Below are 27531 nucleotides of genomic sequence, written 5' to 3'. Positions count from 1 at the left end.
GTATTTTAAAGAATTTTGTCAACTATTTCACACACACACACACACACACACACACACACACACACACACACACACACACACACACACACACACACACACACACACACACACGCATGCGCATATGATAGTTGGTCATAATGATTGAAGTGATTTGTACTTTTTTTCACAGATACGGATCAGACAGCGCTCCACCTGCGAAGGTCTGCCACCAGGTCTGACCACATCCGATTCTGATCCCTTTGTGATCCAGTTCTAATACTGGTGTGACTCTGACAATGGGCCACTTGCTGTTCCTTCTTGCTCTGAGTTCACTGGCTCTCAGCTATGCCATCGGTAAGTAGCCTGCATTTAGCTCACACACAAGCTGGCATACTAGAAATATCATTTTGAAATTGGGTATGATTGATGGCACGGCGGGGGGGTAGGGGGGGGGGGGGGTTGGGGGGTGTTATAGTGATGGTTGGGGGGACTGATTAAAATTTCATGATTGTTGTCTTAGACAGGCAGGGAGAAGGAGGACTTCGATTTTCACTGAGATGCCCTTTTCCATTGGAGCTCTGTACACTGAAATTCACCATTCCCATGAATGATAGATGACAATGAGGTGCAGCCTTTGCTGAAATTAACAGGCTCTGCCAAAGTACTTAAATGTGCAGTCATGCATAGTTAGACCCCCTGGGCACAACACATTTTACGAGAAAGCTGTTCATTATCTGTCAATGGTGGGCTGAATAACACACACGCACGCACGCACGCACGCACGCACGCACGCACGCACGCACGCACGCGCGCAGGCACGCACGCACGCACGCATGCAAGCACACTTTCATGTCAAAGATAGACTCAGAACCACAAAAGTATTTTCAAATTCAAACAATAATTCAATAATTTCAAACATACTGTACACACACACACACACACACACACACACACACACACACACACGTGAAACTTAGTAAAAAATAAATAAAAAGATTTACAAAACAAAAAACCAACAATAACACTGTTTGACGTTCAATGGGGAAACATTCAGACAGGTTTGGGGGGAAAAAAAGTATGTTTTTGAATTGCAGCAATATACTTGAATGACATTTTTCCCATGTTTTGAATGAGAGTAGGAGACAGAGAGAGTGCAATGACAACAAAAGCCCAAGGCAGCAGCCTGCTTTACATAGATGCTATACATCATGAAGCCAAGGTGCACTGCATGATGCATCTCAATTGTACATAACACCCCCTTGTGTATATATACCATACATGCACGCATGCATAAATGCATACCTGTGCATGTTTGAGGCACTCGTACAATACGCAGAGTCGCAGACCTTGTGCATCTGAAAGACGAGCTCAATTTATTGCGTATGAGGATTTTCTGTACACCTGGACAATACTAAGCCACACAAATATATTACCAATATTTCTCAAACTCTAGTTTTGCTTTCTATTTCCCACCAGCCCAACAGCCCAGCCTGTTCTCTGTCTCTCCTGCTGTTTTGTAAACACAAAATACATTTTCAAGTGGGTCACCAATTTCATCCAGTCAGGAGAGAGTACCCATTTATCAGTTTAAATTTTTTAGTATCCCAAATCCAATTCAAATTTTGTCTATTCATTTTTTTCATCACTTCCAAGTAAAGCCTAGGGTTTTGCAGAATAAACATGCTAATGACTACTTAGGAATTGTGCTTTGTGTGTTAGAGACATTGTTTTAAATTATTTTAATTAAGACGTTATGGTCTCTCCCTCTCTGAATATATTTTGTCATTCTCGATTATTTTTCAGGGGCGCTAGCCCCTCCTATGCCCAGCTTTCTGGGTTTGTGTAAACACAAACATTGGCTTGTGATTGGCTGATCACCCCATAGCAATGATTTGATTGGCTGAGCAAAGTACATATTGAAGATAAAAGTGACAGACAAGTGAAGACGGAAAAGCAAAGGCGCAAATTGTGATTGGCCAGAATGAGATGATGTATGATGATAAGAACCAGAGTGTAGAGTAGGAGAGTAGCGACACGGTTTGATCTCGCCTCAAAGCGGGTACCTATGGGCTATAGTTCCAAACATTGCTCCTATGGCTGGAACTATCCCATTGAGATAGAATGAGCACTTCCGCATTCCATTGTTACAATGGGAGTCAACGCTAGTGTCGCCACTCTCTTACTATTCCACTCGGATAAGAACGCCCCTCACTTCACATGGGTGTGATTTTAATTTATAAATGTAGAACATTAGGCCATGTGTTTTTTTTATTTGTCAAATAAAATGAAATTAAAACAACAATGAAATTGTGGAACCTAGCGTTATTCGAGCTATTGAGCCGTTGAGCTATTGAGATTAACATTTTCTCTCCCACCTCTCTCCAGTCCATACACTTCCTCTCCAAAGTAGCCTCCTTCGCTCCTTTCTCATCTTCCTTCCTTGTTTAATCTCCCCCTTCAAGAAACTCAATTATTCGTTTCTATCTCACTCTTTCGACTTCCTCTCTAATCCTGACATCTCCCTGCTCTCCACCTGTTGCCCCCACCCTTATCATCACATACTCCTCCTCTCGCTGTACCTAAAGGTGTTCTCACCATTCTCCTTCCCTCCCTTTCCTCCTCTACAGAAGTACTTCGTTATCTTATGTGTTAATCACACAAGATACCACCCTTGTCTCTTTCTCATGCTCTTTCCCTCTCTTCTTCTGCTCTTACTTTTGCTTGATCTCCAAAAACCTGTCTTTACCTCTGCAACCAAATTTGGATTGCCTTCTAGATGTTCAAAAATCACACCTGTGTGAAGTGAGGAGCGCTCGTATAATCTAACTCATGTTGCTATGATTAGGTGATGTAATGACGATGTAAAACAAACGGTGACAAAACAAACATTGAACTAAAAACAACCTATATATAGGAGGGGCTAGTGCCCCTCAAAAACACAAAAGATAGTAAAACAGACATCTTAATCACAGGTTGAGCCCTTTGGGCTTCTTGCCTCCTCCTAGCACTTTAATTATTTTTATTTTCTGCGTATCTTCCCTTTTGTACTGTTTTTATACTGTGCTAAATAAATCAAATCAAAATCAATTAAATCAAATCAAATGAATCGCAATGCGATAGAATCTTATCACTGAGAACCTGCTGGGTGGCTTGTTGTTGTTTTTTGACCAGCTGTTTTGTGCTGTGTTGCCAGGCGGAGATGTGTGTGTGTCTGGCCATGACAGTGGGCCGGTGTTTGAGGAGCAGCCAACTGGTCTGGTTTACCCAGAAGGCTTGAGTGAGGGCAAGGTCACACTCAGTTGTCAAGCCAGAGCCAACCCTCCTGCTACCTATAGGTCAGTAATGCACTCATACACACACAATGTTTCAGTTTCTTGACCTGAAGTCCATGAAGTCATTGTTTTCCATGTGTTAACCTTACCTTACCTCACTTTTATTTTAGTTAAGTTATTGTTTTAATGCAGTTGAAAGTGTGAATTGAGTCTTATCTAGCCAAAATATTATCTGGAAAATATTATATTAAATATAATATTATTTTATGAATGAAATCCCATGACTTCATCATGGCGATACGGAGATTAACCGTAGAAGCATATACTTTCAAGGTGGGCTTACCACCTAAAAGTTTGACCTACATTGTTAGGGGAATCTGCGAATTGTTAAAATAATAATAATAATAATAATAAACAAAAACATAATTTTGCAGTGTGCACCCTTGCACCCTTCTTTGTGTTCCAGGTGGCGTGTGAATGGCACTGAGGTCCCCCTGGGGTTGGATCCTCGCTACACTCTGGTCGCAGGAACCCTGGTGATCAGCAACCCTCAGCATGACCGCGATGCAGGGTCCTACCAGTGTTTGGCCATCAACCGCTGTGGCACCATCATTAGCCGTGCGGCCAACCTTAAATTTGGCTGTAAGTGAGAACAGGTCAAAACAGCATTGACCCGTTTGGCCCATTATTGTGTAGTGGAGGCACCTGATAATTCTTTGGCCATGCCAAGAACTGGTTTCAGTCACTTTGGGATGGCTATGAGCCTGTTTTATCGATTTGTATTGTAAATCAACTTTAAACATTGTCAATAATACACTGTTAATGATTTTCCTCGCAAATACATGTGATTGCTTTCTTAATATTTACATCTTTATTTTATTCTAAGTTCTTAATCTATGTTCTCTATCTCCAGACCTCCATGACTTCCCTCCAGACAGCAGAAGTCCCCAGACAGCATATGAGGGCGTGGGGACCTTCCTGGCCTGTCAGCCCCCTCCCCATTACCCTGGTACTGTGAGCTGTCCACTGCCTCCACAAACAATGCTTAACAGTATAGCTCATAACGCATTTATGTCAAATAAACAATTCTATCAGCCTAATAATCACATTAAACCGTTCTTTACACCTACGAGCACCATTGGATATCTCTGTAAGACTCATGTAATACGATTGCACTATAAGATTTAATTGTACAATAATTCTCTCCTGTCTTCTCCAGCATTGTCCTACCGCTGGTTCATCAATGAGTTTCCCAACTTCGTCAAAGCGGTGGATGGCAGGTGGTTTGTCTCCCAGGTAACAGGGAACCTGTACCTGGCCAAGGCGGAGCCTAATGACACGGGAAACTACTTCTGCTTCACCACCATCAACCTGGACATCAGCACCAAGAGCACTTTCAGCAAGGCCAATCAGCTCACTGTCATGGCAGACGGTACGGGACTGTGTGTGTGTGTGTGCGTGCGTGCGTGCGTGCGTGCGTGCGTGCGTGCGTGCGTGCGTGCGTGCGTGCGTGGTTGTATCACAAAATTAAAACCCACATACTGTAAGTTCAACCCCTGAAACAATATTGTAGTTTTTTGATGTGCGTCATAGATGATTTACACAAACACTCTTTGCACGTTTGCTGTTGGATGGATAAGACAAGATTTTTGCAAGATGGATAACTTTTAAAGAGTGCCTATACATCAATCCTATCCAGTTGTTGGTAGTGAAGAAATAAAACGGATCGTTATCAAGGACCTTGCAGAATCAACACATCTCACAGACCAAATAGATTTTATACAACATAATTATTTCAGACGGCCCGGCAGGAGACTGTTCTGTATTCACTAATGATATTGTTGCTGTCAGGCAGAAAACTTGTTTTCTCCATAATTTCATCTTTTTATATAAAACCCTTTTTTTTTTTTTTTCATAATTGAATGTTCTAGCCTATTTTTTATTTTACTAGCGAAAATAGCTTATCTGCAATCTCACAATGCATGATCGCATTCACGCATTGTGATGTGTTTTGAGGTTGGAAATATAGGGATGCCCAGGTTAAAAGTGCTTAAGTCTGTCTGTGTGGGTTTGATACATTTTCAACCAATGACGAGTCATTATCAAGTGTTTGTGACCATATTATAACTACAGTTGTAGAAAATGCCCCAAAGTATTTTATTCTATGTGCTATTTTCATTGCCATGGGTAATGATATTGAATTAATGAGTTCTGACTATTGACACTTATTGCCAAGCCAGTGCCTTTATCCTAAAATAGTGAGCCAAATCCTGTGGGAGTTACCGATCTCACGTGATCACAGTGAGCCAGAGATGTTACAGAGATGTTACTCATGTCAATTCAGAAGTATTAAGAGTAATTCATTAAGTCGCTAATTCAGTTTGTTTGAGCTTGCACCAAACTAGTGTGTCTGTGTGCATCAATGGCCATAAACCACACACTTATACACTATAATTTGTTGAGCTGTGTGTGTTGCTGCAAAAGACAGCAGTAAAAAGAAAAAAAGTAAAACAGTATTAAGGGTCTAAAGTGGTGTTCTGGCCGACGCATGGATGAACCTAGTGAACAATAAAATCAGCATCGAGATTCATCATAGCTACAGTATATTCCTTCCACTACACCAGTAAATTATATCCATTGGAACTGCAGGTTATTTTTTCATCTTTTCATGAACAGTAATAGGTTTGGAGTCGGACATACAAGGTTTACGCACAACAGCGGCGACAATACAGAGAGTCAGACTGCAAACTAATATGGTAGCAGGACAAGGACAAGCTTCTGCAGAGTCATATATAGCCTACATCTAGAAACAACAGAAACATGTTATCAGTGGAGAGGACAAAGTAGTGACTTGAAAACTATCACTCACGTATGATGAGAATGTTGCTGCACAGAAAATTGGCTGTTCCAGATAAAGATCTTATTTAACAATGAGTAATGTACCCAACCCAACAGTATATTAGAATGACCTTTTCCACTGAATTCTGGTGACAAATGCTTCACATAATACTGGAGCATTTGTGTTAATAACCGCTGACTTGTCGGGATATGAATGCACAACATACACTTTTTTCAACCCTCCAGTAATCTACAGTATATTACATTTACAACCCAAATGTGATTTCATAAGTAACGTTATACATTTCCTTCACAATAGCAAATCCCAGGAAGTCGGCTCCGAGCATCAAAGTGCGTTTCCCGGCAGAGACCTATGCACTCGCAGGACAAACTGCCCAGCTAGAGTGCTTTGCCTATGGAAAGTAAGTTCTCAGTCCAAGCATGTTATGTGTTGTGTTGTCAAGTTAATCTTAATGTACCTGAGCTTGGTTGTCTTTTAGGTTTAAGTAGACTTAAATGTCTGTTTTTGTGTGTCTCTTTTATCTCTTCAGTTTTTTTCTTTGTTTTTGTGCCCTATTTCTCTTTTACTCTAAATACCACCATTTCATTAAAACATATTTTTTCAAACCATTTGCTTCGCTTTATTCTGCATATTCTCTTGTTCCCAACTCTATTCTCTCCTTCACAATCCATCCATCCATCCATCCATCCATCCATCCATCCATCCATCCATCCAACCATCCAACCATCCAACCATCCATCCATCACTTTCCCAAACCCTTCATCCCATAGTCCAATCCCAAAGCTGCGTTGGAGGAAGGTGGATGGCTTGCTCCCTGCCAAGTCAGGGGCCAGCGCAGAGAGCCCCATCCTCACCCTGCCAGAACTGTCCTTTGACGACGAAGGCGTGTACGAGTGTGAAGCTTACAACTCAGAGGGAAGTGACACGCACCAGGGGCGCATCACTGTGCAAGGTGGGGAGACATGCATTGATTGCATTCACACTCACATTTACACATCTCCAGCTACAGTACATTTGCGTCATGGCATTCTCCATCGACTCCCACAGTAAACATGTTGCAGTTACTGTCAAAGTTAAAGTAACATCTTAGTATTTGGATGGCAAATACAGGCCGTGCACAGACTTTTTGGTGCATTAATGTCAAACATGTGGGCTGTGCATGGGATGGACATGCTAGCCATGCCCTAAAGCCAGAGAAACTACAGTAGCTATATCTACTGTTGTAGCCTAGTTTTTTTTATTGAATGACAGCTATACAGTGAGCAACTGTGATTCGGTTCAGCAAGAGAGAAATTAATTAAAAAATAAATACACAGTATGTAGGCATAAAAAGCCACTTTGTCCTATGAAGACAATCGGGCAGATGCTCGGGCACTGGTTAGCTCCTATGTGTGCCTGCCTGACACAATAAACCAAATGATGGATCCAAAACATTTTCTTTTAGATTTTTTTCCATTTTCTTCCAAATTTAGTCATTGCCAATTCCCCATACGTACTGTGGTCCCTGGCGTTGCCAGCCCACCCACTGCTGGGCTGGGTAGGGTGTATAGTGTAGATAATCCTGTGCCTAATCCGTTATGCATGGGGTTTCCAGCTGCAGCTTTTCAACATAATACACAAGGTGCCCGACCAAACAGCAGGGGTCGCTAATGCATTGACAAGGATGTGGTCTCTTGTTGGTTTCCTACCCGCAAACACCGCCAGTTATGTTTGTTGTGGCCAAGCGGGAGACACCACTATGTTATACCTCTATGATATACTCACTGTATCCCCCAAAACATGGATTTTCCTATGAAAGGGTGGCCCAACTAATCCCAACAGTTGGTATTGATTTGTTGACGGAAGCTGTTCCTGTAATGCCTAGGCCCCATATCAAGACACTTTATAGAGATACAGTTTCCACAATCTCCAATCAAGTGTGCTGTTGTGTTAGTTGTGGACAGCAGGGTAACAAATGTTCATAATACATTTCGGCGACCTGCAGATGGTGGCATTGTCATGCTGGAAGATATTAGCTCATCTAGATAGACCATGTTCTTTTTCAGAAATGCCCTACTTGACACTCCCATAGTTACACATCAGTTATTGGGGCTTACGGGTCTTGCTGATGGGCATTCTGAGGGAGTGTTGCTTGGTTGGCATTTATATTATTTTTTGGCATTTTATGACTTAATTTGATAGCGATAGTGGAGAGAGACAGGAAAGGCAGGTGAGAGAGAGAAGGGATGACATTCAGCAAGGAGCCTTGGGTCAGATTCATACCCGAGGCAGCTGCGGGAAGGACTTATTTAGTCTTATTTATGTGGTATGCAGTATGCACTCTTAGGCCCAAACCACACCAGCTGCAACTCCTTGCAACATGCCATTGGGATTAATGGTCGCAAGTAGTTGCAAGTAGTTGCATGTTGCAAGGAGTTGCATGGCGACCCTCTGGTGTGGTTAGGGCTTTACAGGTGAGCCACTGGGCCACCCCACTTGGTTGGCATGCACTTTATGTTGAGGTTGGGTGGGCCTAAACATACCACATTACCCCTTTAAACTTGAATTATGCTCTGTACAGTATATTTTATTCATTAATGTGTTGCCTTTATCTTGGCAGTTAAATATATGGTACCCCCCCTTCTCTCTCTCTCTCTCTCTCTCTCTCTCTCTCTCTCTCTCTCTCTCTCTCTCTCTCGTCCCTCAGCCCAGCCAGATTGGGTGCAGGTGACGAGTGACTCTGAGGTGGAGATCAGCTCGGAGCTGCACTGGAGCTGTGTTGCAGCTGGCAAACCACGGCCCTCCATACGCTGGCTAGGCAACGGGCAGCCCCTCAGTACACAGGTATAGCACACATCATATATATAGTACACACACACACACACACACACACACACACACACACACACACACACACACACACACACACACACACACACACACACACACACACACACACACACACACACACACACACAGGGGTGTGGTTGCAGTTGTGTTGAAGTTCTATCTATCTCTCTATTTTATTGTTTTTATCTTCAATTCCTTCTACGTCTGACACCAGGACCGAGTGGAGGTAAATGGGGGTCGCCTAAAGATTAATAACTTGGCCCTGGAGGATTCTGGGATGTACCAGTGTGTAGCTGAGAACAAACACGGCACGATCTACTCCAATGCCGAACTCAGAGTCCAAGGTAGGTGAGCAGGGTTGGATGGACTGCTGTGAGTAAACATATAATATACTGTATGTACCAGGTAGTGAGACCGAGTCACAAAGTCATGTGTTTGGATCAGAACTTGTAAGGATAATAATTAGACTTATTTCATCCCGTGAGTTTTCAGCTTCACCCAGCTTCTCTGTTTCTCATAGTTTATTATAACAATAGGGATGCTCAAACATTATTCTTACACAAAAATAAATGAAAAAACAATAATGTCAAAGAAGAGTTGGCCAGCTGACAGCCCCCTCTCCCATCTCTCTTCCTCCGTCCATTCCAGTACAGGCCCCGGACTTCAGGTTGAACCCAGTGAGGAAGCTGGTACCTGCCGCCCGGGGCGGTCAGGTCATGATGGAATGTCGACCTCGGGCTGCCCCGAAACCTACCCTGTTCTGGAGCCGTGGCACAGAGCTTCTCATCAACAGCAGCAGGTATTGAACTGTATGCCCATAGTGACTTTTTTATTGTCAAAGTCCTTTACCTCAGATTAAAGCTGCTATAAGCAATAATATGTCAACATTTTAATGACCATTTTTCTTTTTTTTTGTATTCAGACAGCCAGCAATAAAAAATTTAGTCTCTGTGACACATGTAGGGGCCGCAATCTGCATTCAAAGATTTTCTAGAAGCTTTGTCATTGGTCGATTTGCCTGTCTGCTGATTGGTTAGTCATTGCGACCAGGTTTTTTTCGACCAATGACAAAGCTTCTAGGAACATCTTTGAATGCAGATTGCGGCCCCTAGATATGTCACAGATACTTTTTTTTGGGAGCATTCTACCCATTGCTGGCTGTCTGAATACCAAAAAAAAAAAAGGTAATTACAAATTTATTTTATTATTACTTATAGCAGCTTTAACAAAGGGATTTTTGCCTTGGGTTTTTGCTAAGAAAAGAAAATGAGCTGTAATTAGTCCCGTCATGTAATTAAAGGTTTCATTACATACATTTTCATTTAGTTTTATTTTTCGTTTTTCTTTTAGGTTCTATGACCTCAATTACACCCAAAAAACCTGAACTTTGAACATTCAGTGGATTTCTGTGGTCTGGAGTTTTCTCTGGGGTTTGGAAGCCTTTTGAGCTGCAATTAAAACAGGCAAAACAGTGAAAACAGTGACATCTGCTGGCAAATCCCATTGACATATATGGGATTTGCACGCTGTGACATCACAAACAACAGGAAGATCAGAGCACTTGCTTGAGCCAGAAAACCCCAGAACACAGAAAATCTACTGAATTCTACTGTTTTTTTGGGTGCAATTGAAAACCTAAAAATAAATAAGAAGAAATACAAAAACTTTCACAATCCCTTTAACACATTTTGTTCAACAAGATAATCTTCACAAATCAACACAACACAATATGTGGGCAGTGTGCATGTACAGTAATGGCGATGTTTCTGTATACAGAAAGGTCAATGTATTTTAGAGGTACAGTATACATTAACACTAGGATGTCTGAAAAAAATCACTACTACTATGACGGCTAACGGTCAGGATGACCGTGTTTTTCGTGCTATTTGATTGGCCATTCTCTCCCCCACTCGTCTAATGATCTTCACACCTCTCTCTGCACCCGTTGACGGCTTGCCATTGTCCTCTAAATGTTACATTCCAACTAATTCAAGGCAGCAGTTTCAACTCGACAGGACAACTCAAGTTATTTTTTATTTTTTATTTCAGTTTACCAAACTATAATTATAGTGACGGTGTGAGCGCTATATTGAATACCCTTGCGCAGCAAACACTGTCCGACTTTGTATTGAGCCAATAAAATAGGCTACCGCACGTTATTGTAACAGCCAGAGCCAGGCACATTGCTCAGAGTCAGACGAAATACGACATTAGTTATATATTGTCATTTTTATATAGAGGGGGAAACATCGATGTAATTAATATATATTTGATTGATTGTGCCAAAAAAAGGAAAGAGCCGTGCGTGCGTGCATGCAAATCAGAAAAGTTTACAGACAAAGGAGTTGGGAGTTTGGGAGCGGCTAGCCTTCTATATAATGCTGCGCACATATATTAGCCTATATATATTTAAAAAATACCCAGCATAATTTTTGGGAAGGCTAAGCCTGGCCTAGCCTTACATACCCGCCGTCTATGATCGATGTAATTTATATATATTGTATTGATTGTGCCAGCAGAGAGGTCCGTAGCAGCAGCACGGTTTATATATACACCATAGGATAGATCAAGTCATGTGACGCATCACCGCCACAAATAGTGCTACAGCGTTATCTAAAATGCACTTCCGCATACCTCACCGTCAGTTACTTGGATCCATGAACATATATCACGGCCGTGATGCGTGCAAATCAGTTCCACTGGTCGCGTGCAGAAAAGTTTACAGACAAAGAAGGACGGACAGAACTGTTCTTCTGACTGACAAAACATTTAGAAGTTCAGGACGTCTATCGGGTTGGACTGATTTCAAACACTGTCATTTTTATTTGGAATCGCGCATCGGCAAGCATTCTCGCTCCAAGGAAAGGAAATGTCGGTCGGGTCAAACAGACCATGCTATAAACTTTATTATTCCAGGATAATTGATTCATTTTTATCATCACCACCTTACATAATTATGCTATAAAGATGGCGTGTATAGTCAACATGTATTTATATCTATTGAGCTATGCGTTTGGTGGAAACAATACGCCAGTCAGTCAACACACCATATTTCACCATATTTTTTTTTTCCGTTTCGAGAAAAATAAAGTCAGACATTGTTATTTCTGCAAACCGCATATAACAAATATAACATCTAAAACAACATTTAGTTTATGTTGTGAGTACATTTGTAATGTAAGTTTGCCTATACATGTGGAAGTAGTTGGAATGCAAATGACACATTAGCTTGAACAATGCCCGTCTCCGGGCCGGGAGGGACGTGTGAACTTCACTGCTTGCGGGGGAGAAAGGGTGAGGAGTCTAAGAGCGGTTCCACGGACCGAAAAAGAGCAGACTTTGTAGTAGAATTATGTCTAAAATCATATTTCCAAAACGTTTCAGATGAAAAAAAAACAGAGATGGTTTGAATCGAACATTTAGAAAAAGTCATGCAAGGGGAACTTTCTCAGGACTTCATGGGCAAAGAAAATCCACTTCAAAATTTCAAAATCGGTCAGCCAGACCGCTCCGACGCGCTAGTGTTAACAATAAAACAACAACAATACCAAACCAAAAATATGGATCTTTACTTACTGTAATCAGTGGTAACATTTAAAGGAACGGTTCATTAAACTATAGAGAATACCGGTAATGTGGATGTACTGCATTTGGGATTTGAATCAAACCAAAATGCAAAATGTGATTAACAGAAATATTTTCAAAGTTAGTTAGTCACCCACGCCATATATGGTCACGCCTCGTGACATCACATCTCCCTATATGATCACGCCTTGTGACATCACGCCTCCATATATGGTCACGCCTCATGACATCACACCTTGTGACACGTTACGCCACCATATATGGCGATCTCCATACAGTATATGAAGATCACGACATTGACCTCATCTAACCCTGGATAACCATACATGGAGAAGACTGGATCATCACCTAGATCTGCATATATGGAGCCGGCCAGCAACTCTACATCTGACCTCAAACTTAGATCAACATATACGGCGCTGACCTGTTCTGACAATCCATATGTTGATCCATCCCCATCCGTCCTTCCTGTTCTGATATTCCATATGTTGATCTGACCTCATCAAACCCTGTACACTCAAGACACGCTCCATATATCATGGCCAGTACAGAATTCATTCCATATATTGACCCCCCATGCGTGCACACGAGGCCGCTTCTCGCCCTCAGGGCGTCTTACTGGTTATTATTAGATGCATACACTCGCTGATCATGACAAATTCCCAATGGAAAATGCTTCTCTGGACCTATTTTGGAAACTTGACTTTTCCAGGGTGACGGTGACTCCAGATGGGGTTCTGTGGATCCATAACATCAGCAGAGCTGATGAGGGAAAATACACCTGCTTTGCTGAAAACTACTTGGGCAAAGCAAACAGCACTGGACACCTGTCTGTTAGAGGTAGATGCACGCACGCACGCACGCACGCACACACGCACGCACGCACGCACGCACGCACGCACGCACGCACGCACGCACGCACGCACGCACGCACGCACGCACGCACGCACGCATGCACACACACACACACACACACACACACACAGTGACACACACACACACTTTTTGGGGTGTTCTCTCCATTTTTCTGTTGTTTGGTGATTCTCTGCTGCTCCTATATCCCCCTCTCACTCACAGCTCTCACAGTGGAAAAAAAATACTAAATCCATTTTACTGCATTTTTGTTTCAGCCTAATTACACACGCAATACCATTTGGACGCCCATTTCTCCACAATGTGCTCATTCGACATGAACACTTACCCTATAATCACAGTGTCCAGCCGTGACTATAGTCTACTTCCTGTGCCCCCTTAAGCACCATGGACAGCGACGCTGTTGCAAAAGGCTTTACAACCCTTTTATTATGCCTGACTTAGTTGCACGCTGTGTTGGGCACGGCAATGCACTGTGATGTGAGCTTGTACAGTAGATCAGACACCAGCATGCAACTAGAGCTTCAAAGCTTTGTTTTTTGAATAATACTGACACAGCAATCTGTGGGCTAATGACCATGGCCCACTCTCTCTTATTTGTTTTATTCCTCTCTTGCTCAGGCTAGGGCAATGTCTAGTGGGGACACTAGGTCCATGTTTTATGGTTTATGGTCCCAACAAACATAGTAAAGCATGTTACACACACACACAAATACATATGTATGCCAACGCACGCACGCACGCACGCACGCACGCACGCACGCACGCACGCACGCACGCACGCACGCACGCACGCACGCACGCACGCACGCACGCACGCACGCACGCACGCACGCACGCACGGACGCACGCACGCACGCACGCACACACACACACACACACACACACACACACACACACACACACACACACACACACAAATCATGCAAGCTAATAACATCTCTTCATACCACCATCTCTAACCCCCCCACCTATCTATTTGTGTCCAGATGCCACCAAGATCACCCTGGCCCCTTCCAATGCTGACATTAATCAGGGAGACAATGTCACGTTGCAGTGCCATGCCTCCCACGACCCCACCATGGACCTGACCTTCACGTGGGCCCTCAATGGAGTCCTGTTGGACCTGGAGGATCCTGCTGGGCCATTCCATCGGGTGCAAGCCGCGGTAAGTGTCATAACACATGATAGACTGTACTACTCAGAGGAAAGGGTTTTTCTGGGATGATAAATTGGGGATTGCGTTGGACTGTGCCAAATGGAATAAGCGTACATTTGTGTGAATGAGGCATTTCTTTGGGGGGACTTGTGTTGGAGTGAGGCACAATATTGATAGTGAAATGTACAGTACTGTACTGCGGTTGAAGTAGACTCCATTCTAACAGTACCCCTTGTGGACCGTAGCACTGTAGGAGTGTATTAAACAGATAAAGGGAGACTCCATGCTTGGTTGAATGTAGTATTTGGTCATGGCATGTTAAACATTCCATGGTACCTGAGCACCAGTCCAGACAGAATTAAACCTCTAGGTATCCAATACATGCTGCCAGTTCATGTCTAAAACTGCGATAGTACCCATTCTACTCTTATGTGGATTGTTATGCTTGTCTTCACTCATCTGTCCCTTCTCGTCCTCTGTCTGCGTGCCTTCAGAAGGAGACCATAGGTGACCTGTTGATTGTGAGTGGCCAGCTGGGCCAGGCAGGACTGTACACCTGTACGGCTCAGACGGTGGTGGACAGCTCTTCGGCTTCGGCCAAACTGGTGGTCCGAGGTAAGGCAGACCCTTTATAGTACAGGAAATCTATGGAAAATACAGGATCAACCTCAAACTAATTGCAAAAAAAACAAACTCAGCTGATTTTGTATCTTCAATATATCCTGAATAAAAAGTTGCCTGGAATTGTCTGAGGGGAAAGTGTTGAAAATGGCCTGTACAGTATGGCCACCATAGACAAATAAGGCAAATATTTTCTAGATTCCAAGCATTAGTTTTGCACTTGGGCTAATAAGTGGCTATGGCCAAATTTAGCCCAATGAGTGTTTTTATGCAAAACTAATGCTTGGAATCGATTCAGCATCATGAAAACACCCTAGTTTGACATGTCACATGCTACTTAAATTAAAAGGAAATCTAGAAAAATGTTGCCTTATATAGGATGTCTATGGTGGCCATACTGTACACAGTGTACAGTCCATTTTCAACACTTTCCCCTCAGACAATTCCAGGCAACTTTTTTTCTGTTATTCAGGACATATTGAAGATACAATTCAGCTGAGTTTGTTTTTTTTGCAATTAGTTTGAAGTCAAATTACATTATTACTGGACTATTACACCTGTTCTTTTCTATAAGGGATTTGGTACAGATATAGCTTAGAGGTTTAAATAAGCAAATGCGTCTTTCTATTTTTGTGATCTTATGCAGTAACGGTTTGGCATTGTGCGCTCGCGCACGTGTGTGTGTGTGTGTGTGTGTGTGTGGGTGTGTGTGTGTCTGTGTCGTGCGTGTGTGTGTGTGTGTGTGTCGTGCGTGTGTGTAGGCCCTCCAGGACCCCCTGGAGGATTGGTAGTAAAGAACGTCGCAGAGTCGTCAGTAGAACTCAGGTGGAGTCGCGGCTATGACAACCACAGTCCCATTGGGAAATACATCATCCTGGGACGATCATCACTTTCATCCGAGTGGAAGAGGATGAGAACAGGTGTGTGCGTGTGTGTGTGTGCGTGTGCGCGTGTGCGCGTGCGTGCGTGCGTGCGTGTGTGCGTGCGTGCGTGCGTGCGTGCGTGCGTGCGTGCGTGCGTGCGTGCGTGCGTGCGTGAGAGCCTTACGTTGAGTCAGACTGCATTCCTACTAGTACTGTAACTGCAGGTGTGAGTTAGTATGCTTAATGCGTGTCTCCCGCATCCGTTAGATCCTGTTAACATTGAGGGCAATGCAGAGTCATCCCGTGTGATTGGACTGATGCCCTGGATGGATTATGAGTTCCAGGTCATCGCCAGCAACATCCTGGGCAGCGGAGAGCCCAGCATGCCCTCACACACCGTCCGTACACAGCAAGCAGGTGAGGGAACCATGGAAATAATGATGTGACACTGTGTGATGCTTGTAGTAGACGGCCAATGTTTCCTATTTCCAATCTCCTACTCCACTGTATTTTTGTACAGGAAGCAGAATATTGTGTTGAATATCTTTTTGAAGTAGCGTATCATTGCTGTCTGGAAGAAACCACCTAAGTCCATTTTAGATTTTTGTTTTTTCATAAATCAATGCTATTGAACACGTCTGTGTGTTGGTTAAAAAATATTGAACTAATGGAAAGTATTAAAAAGTGCTTCGGCGAAAACCTCCTAACTCCATTGAATCATCAAACTATCTGCCATACCAGCTAACTCCACCCGTTTAGCCATTTTTTACCAGCTGCTATGCAATAGCAAGCTGAGTCTATCATCGATGTGCAAGCTAGTCCTCTAGTCCTCTAGTCAGCTGCACACACATTTTGCAGCCAATGGGAGAGCATTTTGCAGCCAATGGTAGAGCATTTTTGCTCTCAGCCAATGGGAGAGCATTGCAGCCAATGGCATTTGGAGTCATATGCTACTGTGCACGCCAACTATACTGTCAATGTCACACGCCCACTTGCAACTATTTGAAACTAACTATTTCACCACGGGATTGTGCTGTTTGTGTGCAGCAGCAGACACGTGTTTGTGTGTGTGTGTGTGTGTGTGTGTGTGTGTGCGTGCGTGCGTGCGTGCGTGCGTGCGTGCGTGCGTGCGCGCGCGCGTGCGTGCGCGCGCGTGTGTCTGCATATTTACGCGTGCTGTGCGCGTGTGTGCGCACACAGCCAGTTATAGCGGACCCCCGCAGATAATATTAATGCAGCTGGTAATTAATTGATTTAATCCATTTGGCCTTGTTTCCCCATAAATCAGTGCTATTAAACCCTTTACAACTCTGTGTTGGTTAAAAAAATAAAAGCAACCAATGAAAAGTATTAAAAAGCGCTTTGACAAAAGCCTCCTAACTCCACTTGAGCTGGATGATTCTTTTTTAATTTTTTGTATTTATTTATTTTCATTTCCTGAAAAATGAACATTTTGGAGTTAGGTGGTTTCTTCCCAACAGCAGAGATATACTGGCTGTTGGCCAACCCTATGGTTTTCTATTTGTGCTCCCTTAGCTCCCACAGTGGCCCCCAGTGGACTAGGAGGAGGAGGAGGGGACCGCAATGAGATCATCATCACTTGGACGGTGAGTGTATCAGAAGGTGTCAGCATGAGTGCTGCACTGAATCAGTGGAGCGTGGCATTGGGAAATGTGCCATGTTAATAGCTCCTCAAAAAAAAAACTTATTTTACGCTTTCCTGAATCCCCCAGACCATGGCCAGAGAGTACCAAAATGGAGATGGCTTTGGCTACATACTGGCTTTTAAGAAGAAGGACGACCTGACATGGACAGTGGTATCTGTTCCCCACGTGGAGTCATCACGATATGTCTACTCCAACCAGAGCCTGTCACCTTACACTCCCTTTGAGGTGAAGATCAAAGCCTACAACCGCAAGGGCGAGGGTCCCTTTAGCCAGATCGCTGTGGTGCATTCAGCTGAGGAGGGTAAGTCAGCATCACTGTGTAACAGTTTACGGAAATAACTTTAATAATGACTTTAATAGATGAAATGTCATACCTTGTGATGAAGATCTAGAAATCCCTGTGGCCCTGGTAGAACACCTTGTGACTCACTTAGTTTGAGAGCTATTTCAATTATTAACCTTTCATGATGATTCATGGTGGCTCCTACGGTACCGACCGTATACTATGAACCATATCTTGCACCAAAGTTGCACACTCACCATTTGGGGATTTAGCATTGCGCATCGCATTTCCATTGCAGGCGCACTCTTGTAGGTTGTTGAGGACCCGCAATTTGCTTTCCCATATGCGTGTGCCCACAATAGAAAGTTTAGGGATATCGCAATAACACGCCCACATCAGCCACACCTCCAGCCGCAAATAAGGGAGTCGGCATAATGTCTAGCGGGTAATGCTGCCGTGTGATACCGCTTAGGGCAGCGTCAGCTGCCTTGTGCGCAATTAATGGATAGTGCGAGGCATATACTGTAGCATGGGGTATACGATAGGGCCCTATGGGCTCCAATTTTGTTGCATCCTTTACCCGCAGCGCGGCCCGCAATTCAGCCGCGGCCCGAAAATTACGAATATAGGAGCTTTCTCTGTCCCTTAATGGTATTTTCGTCCCGCGTCACCCGCTATCTTTTTTGCAGACAGCGGTATTTGCGCCTAGAGGTGTGGTCATGGGCGTGTTGGCACGCTTTCCCCTAAATTGCTATTTTGGTCAAACACATTTGGGAAAGCGATGCATTTTAAAAGCACCCGTAAACCGTATGCCAAACTAGTTTGGTATAGAGCGGCGCGCACCGCGCCTCAATGGAGATGTCCGCGGAGTGCAGGGCAGGCTGCGTCATCTCTCCTTATTCTCCTATGCATCTCTTTGTAATTTTCCTATAATCAGCAGAAGTGAGTGCCTGCCACTTCCTTGTGTCCATTGTGTTTATATAATTGTATAGTCAAAGAAGTTATTTGTGCCAGGCGTGCGGCGTGCGCGATTCCATTTGCTCATTCAGTCACCCCATAGCAGCAAATGGGGTTTAATGATGTCTAAATCCGAACTTTCCGAACTTTCCTTTTCGCTTCATACCGTTCCGTAGAGACGATCTATATACCAAATGAAAGCCCTACTTTCCTAGTTTACATATAACTTTGAAATTTAAAAAATGAGCAAGATTTGAGCGAGTTGTGACTCAATGAAAAGACGAGTGTTCTTGGCTCTGTGCGTGTGGAGAAAAAACGGCAGGAGGGGGGGGTCTCAGCACAAGTGAGACTTCAAGGCAGCAGCGGGCTTAGGCTATGAAGCAATATAGCACTATAACGGGCAACGCATAAGGGATCTCTTAAAGGCAATGGCACGTGGACTGGTGATTCGTTTAATTATTGTAACGCCCAAACCACACCTATGCATAATATAACGGGTAACGCCCCAAATAGTGGCTTTAGAAAGATGAGACAAAAATGGAGCCCTATATGTACTGTACTAATACACCTTCATTCCACTGCTGACCCTTGTCCCCCCACCTCCAGAGCCCACAGTGGCACCATCCAGTATCAACGCCACAGCGCTGAGTGCCTTCGACATCCAAGTGTCATGGGAGTCTGTCCAGCAGCTCAGTGCCAACGGCATCCTCAGGGGATACGAGGTCTGTGCGAACTTGCCTTTTTGCTTGTCCTCTTGATACCCTCGTAATAGTGACTAGTGACTACAATATATGGTTTTCCTTCAAAAGTAACACACATCACTTTTTGCAAGCTTTTAGTTAGGCTGTATGGTTAATGAGAATATTTTTTATTTTAGAATCCTGTAATATCTTATCATCTTTCATGTTGTTTTTTTCTGTAATGCCTTCTAATGTTCCTATCTTGTTTGTTTGTGTTTGCCCTTATTGGAGGATTGAGTCTAAGCCTGTCACATAAAATGTGATACTGTATAGCTGAACTTAACGTAATTGTTTATTTTCATCACCTATTTCATGATCTTCAGTTACAGTGTCACATCCTGTCCACCATGTCTTGTTTTCTTTAGAAGTCAACATGAATTGGTGTAAAGCAGTGGTTCCCAAACTGTGGTGCGTGCACCCCTTGTGGTGCACGAGTGCCTTCTAGGGGGTGCGCGACATGAAAAGGCTAATGGTGGTGCTATGGTTTTATTTTAAATGTATTGACATATTATGCCAATATATGGCAGTATATGCAGAATATAGCCTATGCTGCATATATATGCCATATTCAGGTTCATATATGTGCATATGTTAAAGATCTAATAAGGGTCCACTTGGTTACCAACTCTCCATAATCAACTACACTTTAAAAACAAGCCCAAATAATCAACTACACTTTATTTTTGTCAAATACATTTTTATTAACAGGTTATAAATTATTATAAAATTGGTACAGTAGGCCTATGCATTATTTTTCTTTAGAAACAAGGCCAACTAATTATAATAAGCAGACATGGCAACACTGCTGGTTGACTAATGGAGAAATTAAGGGAAAACAGCGCCCCCTAAAGTCACAGATCACTGAACTAAAGCTTAGAAGTCCATTTCTCTGCTTGGTCTTTTTTCCACTACTACTAAGACATTCTTCTATAAGCCATATCTCCAAAACTGGTGGGTCAAACTGAACAACCAATATGTCAATTTGAAGCTATGATTCCCTGCTTTCATATGACATGAAAAAACGAAAATTCAAAAAAATCCAATGGCAGTCCTTCGATCAAATCTAGTCACATATGTGGATAAATATGAAATATATGTCTCTATATAGCTTATGCCATTTATATTTCCATGTGGGGGGGGGTGCGTCAGCTACATCGGGAGGAGGTAACAAGGGGTGCATGGCCAAAAAGGTTTGGGAACCGCTGGTGTAAAGGGTAAAATTCTTAGTGAGGGTAATTTCTTTCTTTTCAAAATCTTTTTATTCAGGTTTTTGTAACAGTAGCCCAGGGGCAAGTATTAAACAGACATCCAACTCAATCCCCTATCCCACCCTCCCCCCACCCACAATCCCAAGGATAGTCGGAAAAACAGTCTGGAGGAAATAAAATAAACAAATATATCTATATACACATACACAAAAATACATGCATACATAATTACAAAAAATAAAAATATAATAAAATAAAATAAAAAGCAGATTTTTCATAGCAGAGCAGATTTTGTTTCTGTTGTGGTTTGGCGTTGGCCGAGGCATAGGCACGGCACACTATGCAGTTTGTGTGTTGTGGTAGAATGTCATAAACGGGCCCCAGGTCTTGTAAAACTTTTTCTCAGAGCCGGCAATTGAAAACCTTAACATCTCCAACTCGAGACAGGACATGATATCACGAAGCCACTGACGGAGCACGGGTGGGGCAGCATTCTTCCATTTGAGCAGAATGGCACGCCTAGCGAGCAACAAGGCAAAGTCGACCATACGACACTCTATGCGTGTTAGAGGAAGGTCTAGTTAGGGTAATTTCAGTGGGTAATTTTCAAAACTGGGCCATTTCAATCTCCAGTTGACATCATGCTGAAGTGTAATTACTGTGTTAGGTTTAATTATGGAGGCATATTAGTGCAGTCTTACATCATCAGCATTGAGTATTTTGTCCCCCACCTAATACAGTATTAACAATTTATTAGCTCAATGCCAGATGGAGATTGGAGCTGTTTATCTTTGGAAAGTTTAGTGGTTGCTATCAGTGTCTCTGGTGATAAAAGTAGAGACCGCTTCGGCGCTTACCTTATTATCATTATGTGAATCTGAGTCAACAAAGTTTTACTTTTAGTCCTCTGTTGGTTGGAATTAGAAAACGCAAAGTCTAATTAGTAAATCATTTGACAATTTCTTCTACAGAAGTGGTACAGTATGGGACCTCACCTCACCTCAGCTTTTATGATGATGACAGTTTTATGATAAAAATGAATGAGCAGAATGGACAACATGTATGTTTGTGCACATACATTATAGATCCGCTACTGGCGGCAGCATGAGCGAGAGGCAGCAGCAGACCGAGTGCGCACGGCTGGACTCGAAACAACTGCAAGGGTGTCAGGGCTTCGGCCCACCACTCGTTACCATGTGGCTGTGTTGGCTTACAACAGTGCCGGCACTGGACCCCCATCACCACGGGCAACTGTCACCACCAGGAGACCACGTATGTCTGCCTGACACACACACACACACACACACACACACACACACACACACACACACACACACACACACACACACACACACACACACACACACACACACACACACACACACACACACACACACACACACACACACACGCACGCACGCACGCACACACGCACACACACACACACACACACACGGCACACACATACTCACAAACAAACACAATAGCTCAGGGGATATAGAGCTTTCAACTTGTTATTGAAAGGCTCCCGGTTTGATCCCTGTCTCCTCCTGGCTGCATGTGTAAGTGTCCTTAAGCAAGACAGATACCGAGTCTCTCAGTGAGTCTAGTCTCTCAAATCAAGCCAGACAACTATTCCACAATCTCTGAATGCCTAGTCTCTACTCTCTAACTATGCCTCCTGAATGGCGATAACGGAAGCTGTCATCTGTTCATCAGTTTCTGTTCACCAAAATATGTTTTAAAATTGGTTTAAAATATATTTTTGAATTTTCATTTCTGCTAAGCAGCAAGCTATTTACAGGTAGGCTTATACTAATTTGATTTACATTACACTGTTTCATAACTGCGTTATGTATCCTTGCGTTTACTGTCTTCAGGCTGAAATGTAGCTTTATCCGTATCAACTGTAGAGTCCAGAGGTCCTGTTCGCCTGTCATTTGTGTGAGGGAAAAGTACACGGTTTACAGCCACCCTGACCCTGGGGGCTGTAAATAAATTCATCGGGTCCATTTCCGGATGTTAAACTTTGTCAGTGTGAGGGAACCACTCCTCTCCCTGAAGCTAACTGTGGATGTGATAACACCATGGTCCGTTCCCGCTCATGAGGTGGCCTTATAGCTATCTTTAACCCTGTATAACGAGCCCCACCCTCCCACAGGCCCCTGAGTGACATGCAGTTGAATAACCCATGACATCATGACATCATGACATCGCCACCAAAAATGTATTTCCTGATAGAAATCGCCAGCAGCATTGCATTGGAGCAGTATTATTAACCCATTTAGGACTGAGGCCAATTCTAAAAAAACGCCTTCTAAATCCTGACCTACATTTTCTGAAAAACTACATTCTTAAAATATTCATTATCAAATAACAAAAAAAATTATGCTGCTATATACTGTAGGTAGTCTTAACGCCGGCGGCGTTGCATTGGAGCAGTATTATTAATTAACCTCATTTCTGGAAGAACAATAGTCTTATGATATTGTTATTGACTAGTACAATACACGGAATAAACTGAATTACCGCTCTACACGTTCATTTACAAAAATTCTGACCTGGTCTACAGACTTCAAAGTATAAAGACAAAATTACAGATTGCAAATCAGTCAATTAATCAATCAATCAATCAATAATCACCGGTTAATCACCTGTTGTAACCCCCTCCCCCCTTCTCTCTCTATCTCACACTCTCAAAAGGGACTCGCAAAGTGAGTGTGGGGTAACGATATCCTAGTATACCAGTATGTCCTGATGAAGATCTTATTAACACAATTTGTGCCCAAGACGTCCACAGACGTCCTAGGAACTATTTGAAATGTCCACAACGCAATTTTCAGCATGACCAGTGTGCAGACTCTATTCTCTTTTGTAACGATAACCTGACACATGCATTTCAAATCATAGCCTTTGATTAACTGGTGATATACAGTAAATATAAGTGGCACAAATAATTAATAACCAGACTTTGTGGATTACAGACACATTTGAATGAAAGCAATCAGTTCAGAATAAAGCGTGGAATCTTACAAAAGCATGGACGTGTCGTGCATCATACACTACACTGTGGAAGACTGATTGATTGATTAAAATTTGTATCTGTCCGTGATGTGCAACCACTCTGCTTCACTCAAATCACATGGCTTGGTTCACGTATCTCTGTGGTAGTTATACTCTAAGTGTTTGTTTCCTTCACAGCTCCAAATCGTCCTCCAGGAAACGTGTCTTGGAAGACAGATGGTTCATGGGTAACAGTGAGGTGGGACCATGTCAAGGCCATGCACAATGAGTCAGCCGTGTTAGGCTATAAAGTGAGTGTACACTGTATGCAGCCAAGTCTGAATTATTTAGAACATTATTAGCTATCTCATTTACATCATTTACATTTAACATTAACAATGGTGGTGCCACAATGCAAATGTGTTTTCCTATCAATAAGTTACAGTGTGCTACTTGTAATCCAAAGTAGATATGGCCACATATCTCATAATCTTATGAGATATAGCTGGTAATAAAGGATGGATATTTAAGACCCAAAGATAATTTTGGATGAGCTGAACAGTGCAGTTTGAGGAAAACATTTACAGTACCTCACCCAAAGAAAAAACAAGTCCTTGTACTGATTCCGTAAAAATATTTTTGAAATTTCTTTAACAGAATCTGAATCTGTTTTCAGAATAGCATAACACAGGATGTATACTGTATAGTGTTGCATTACTGTATGGAAGATAAAGATTTTTTTCTTTCTTTGGTGGGACCTTAAAATACCATTCATATTATGTCTGATAATATTTTTCCACCTCCTCAATGACAGGTTCTGTACAAACACGAGGGCCAGACAGCACTGAAGGTCCTGGACAAGGGGAAGACTTCAGTGAGCCTGCCATTGCCTAAAGACAACGGTTACGTAGTGCTGGAGATCCGATCTTGGGGTGAGGGTGGCGATGGAGCAGCCCACGAAACCATTGTGTCCCGTGACTCAGGTGAGACACATGCATGCGTGTACACTTACAGTTGGATTGCAAGAGGGAGGTCTTTAATGATGTAGAAGACATTAAAATAAGTCAGTGAGACAATTTCCGATCACCAAGGAAATTTCATTATGACTTGTTGAAGGTACTATAAAACATTTTCTAGTAATAAGCTATTTACCACCCACTGAATGTTAATGGGCTTGGCTTCAACAACCTAACTGTAACATCTGCTTGTAGCCATGGAAACCTTTGGGCTGTCAAAAATCTTCCAAGTTGAGCATACATGAATAACAAAACGTACATGTTATGAGGGGGTGCAAATTATGATTTTCTGCTGTCAAAATATGACTCCCCAGTCAAATAACACTTTGTGTTTGAAATAGACACTCATGCTTTCTAAGGTGTGATTTGGGGCCCTAAGGATGAATACAAAATGAATATCAACATATCATACAGTGCCTCCACTTGGTCCACTTGACCATGAGAACAAATTCTTAGCTCCTCAAATTCAGGTAGTTTCACACCACCATTGAACATTGCCCTTAGGTCAACTGTGCTGGCTGCAAAGAGAATGGCCAGATCTCGAGAATTGATTCAGTCCAAGAGAGCACATTCACCTTTCTTATTGCTGGTGATACTTACATTAGCTTTACAGCACTTCAGGTCAGGTCTAATTAGCGGAGGTCAAACACACTATTACCTGGAGGAATGTTGTACTTCTGACAGCTTCTTATTAATTCACTCTGGGGCCTTAGCTCTGTCCTTCAGCCCCAGTGCTCTATTTGACCATAAGCCGCCGCACAGGTATTTTGTTCGTGAGTGACAGATGGCCAGAGAGGTCAGATATTCCGTCTTAATAGGTTTTCTCTCGGGCTATTACGAGCTGTCAGTCACCACAGTAACATAACTGGCTACGGGGCGAATGGCCCTAACAGCCTACACTGCAGGAAAACTATCTGAGAACACTGCGCTCAGTGCGCTGCTGCTAGGCTAGTAAGCTGCGGTATAGAAAGATGTCATCATGCATCCGGTCTTCTCATCTATCAGTCAGTTGTTATTCCTGTTCAGATATACCGGGATGTATTTCCTGAATGGGAGTCTATCAAAACTCAAAAGCCACTTATTGTCATTATGGTTCATTGTTCTTGCCATGTCTTTGTATATTCAATCTTTTTATTTATAATAGTGTTGTTGCCTGAGCTGTGTTTCTTTTTTTTGTTTTGTTATTATGTTCTTGTTGTGTAATGTCTGTTTGTTGTCCTTAAATTTGTTAAAACCAATAAATATACTATAAAGAAAAAAGATATACCGGGTGGGAAAATAAACAATCTCTGACCCTTTTATTTCCCCCCTTCCTCCAGGAACTGGAATGATGGTCCAGAACAAAGCGTGCTCCTCGCAGTCCTACCGTGGACTTCTCCTGCTTGCCAGCACAATTTCCCTCACTCTCATTGGCTTATTGGGCCTGTGATCTTCTCTGCCAGTCCCAGGACATTTTTATTTTTCATATTCTAATCCTGTTGGTCAAAGTCTTGTTTTTTTTTTTGGTAGGGGGTGGGTTTCAACTGCCAGGTATGGCGTGCAACAAGACATGTTGCAGCACTGAGAGGGTGGCGGGTGGGATGACAACAATTATTTAAATGTTTGTTTTTATAAGAAAATCAAAGAGGGGCTTTTTTTAAAAACAAAAATGTGTCTGTGGGCATTACAGAGTGGGGGGGGGGGGGGGGTTGACTACCTGATTGTGTATTTATGTACTGGTATTTATGTACTGGTGTCAGTAGAGACCATGCCTTATGGGGACCATCACATTCGTGGCTAACGCTTATCTTGTATCTGTGGCCCTCTGGCTTTTTCATACTGTATTTCCCTGAGTCAATAACTAACGGTGTAATTTACAAGAATTGGTCGTGTCTCTATCCAGTCAGTGTACATATAAGTGCTACAGTATATACAATGGACATTTTAGAGTCGCCCATTCAAGCACTGAGGAACCTTTTATTGTTGAATTTTAGGCTCTTATATGTCTGTATTTTAGATTGTGTTTTTTTTTTTTTTGCTTCAGCTGTATTTACAGCAAAACTGCAGAGAAACATAACTGGTCCGAATGATTGTTTACATTTTCTATCATTTAGGTTTTCTTTGAAAGAACCTTGACAGGGAAGAAAAAATGGAGAAAAAAAAGTATTCTTTGTTTACAGTTTTTGTGCCTGCGTCGTTTACATAATTCAGACAGAAATCTCATATTTCCATGTTTCAACTTTTAATGTTAGTTTTCGTGCCACACTCTTGTGTTGCACACACTCTTGTGTGCACACAAGTAGTGAAAATAGCTGATGGGCTATTTAAATGTTTTTAAATTAATAATCATGAAAAAGAAAAAACAACGTTTTGGCCTATGCGACCTTCATCAGGCTATCTTTCAAAGATAGATTTTCACTGCATTTGAAGACAGTGTGCGAGTGTTTTTTCTTTTTCATGACGTCGGGCACTTGGTTGTCCTTCTCCTACGCACCTGTCGATTGTAGGTGTGCAAAAGCCTTGCTTTTTATTAATTAATAATCAAAAAGGAATGTTTTGGACATATAAGGTTTCCACCCGACAGAGACCGAATGCAAAAAAAATCAAAAAAATAAGCTTGCTTTGTGTGTTTGGGTT

At 42.6% G+C, this 27531-nt stretch overlaps 1 protein-coding gene across 1 annotated transcript; it reads left to right on the top strand.

Annotated features, from left to right (window-relative positions):
- Positions 1-275: 275 nt before the first annotated feature.
- cntn2 (contactin 2) lies at positions 276-26344 on the top strand (the record flags this gene model as incomplete). Its single annotated transcript, XM_079509509.1, has 22 exons — positions 276-333; positions 3173-3314; positions 3718-3893; positions 4165-4260; positions 4471-4683; positions 6409-6511; positions 6882-7063; positions 8798-8934; positions 9155-9284; positions 9589-9739; positions 13238-13365; positions 14388-14566; positions 15052-15172; positions 15940-16098; positions 16309-16458; positions 17578-17648; positions 17775-18009; positions 19555-19670; positions 21982-22168; positions 24098-24210; positions 24714-24882; positions 26235-26344. The coding sequence occupies 22 exons, from the start codon at positions 276-278 to the stop codon at positions 26342-26344; spliced, it is 3126 nt and encodes a 1041-aa protein (XP_079365635.1).
- Positions 26345-27531: the final 1187 nt, after the last annotated feature.

The sequence above is a fragment of the Electrona antarctica genome (genome assembly GCF_951216825.1).
Source record: "Electrona antarctica genome assembly, chromosome: 9".
NCBI lineage: Eukaryota > Metazoa > Chordata > Actinopteri > Myctophiformes > Myctophidae > Electrona > Electrona antarctica.
The sequence above is the reverse complement of the archived record's forward strand: the minus strand, read 5'-3'. Positions and strand labels throughout refer to the sequence as shown.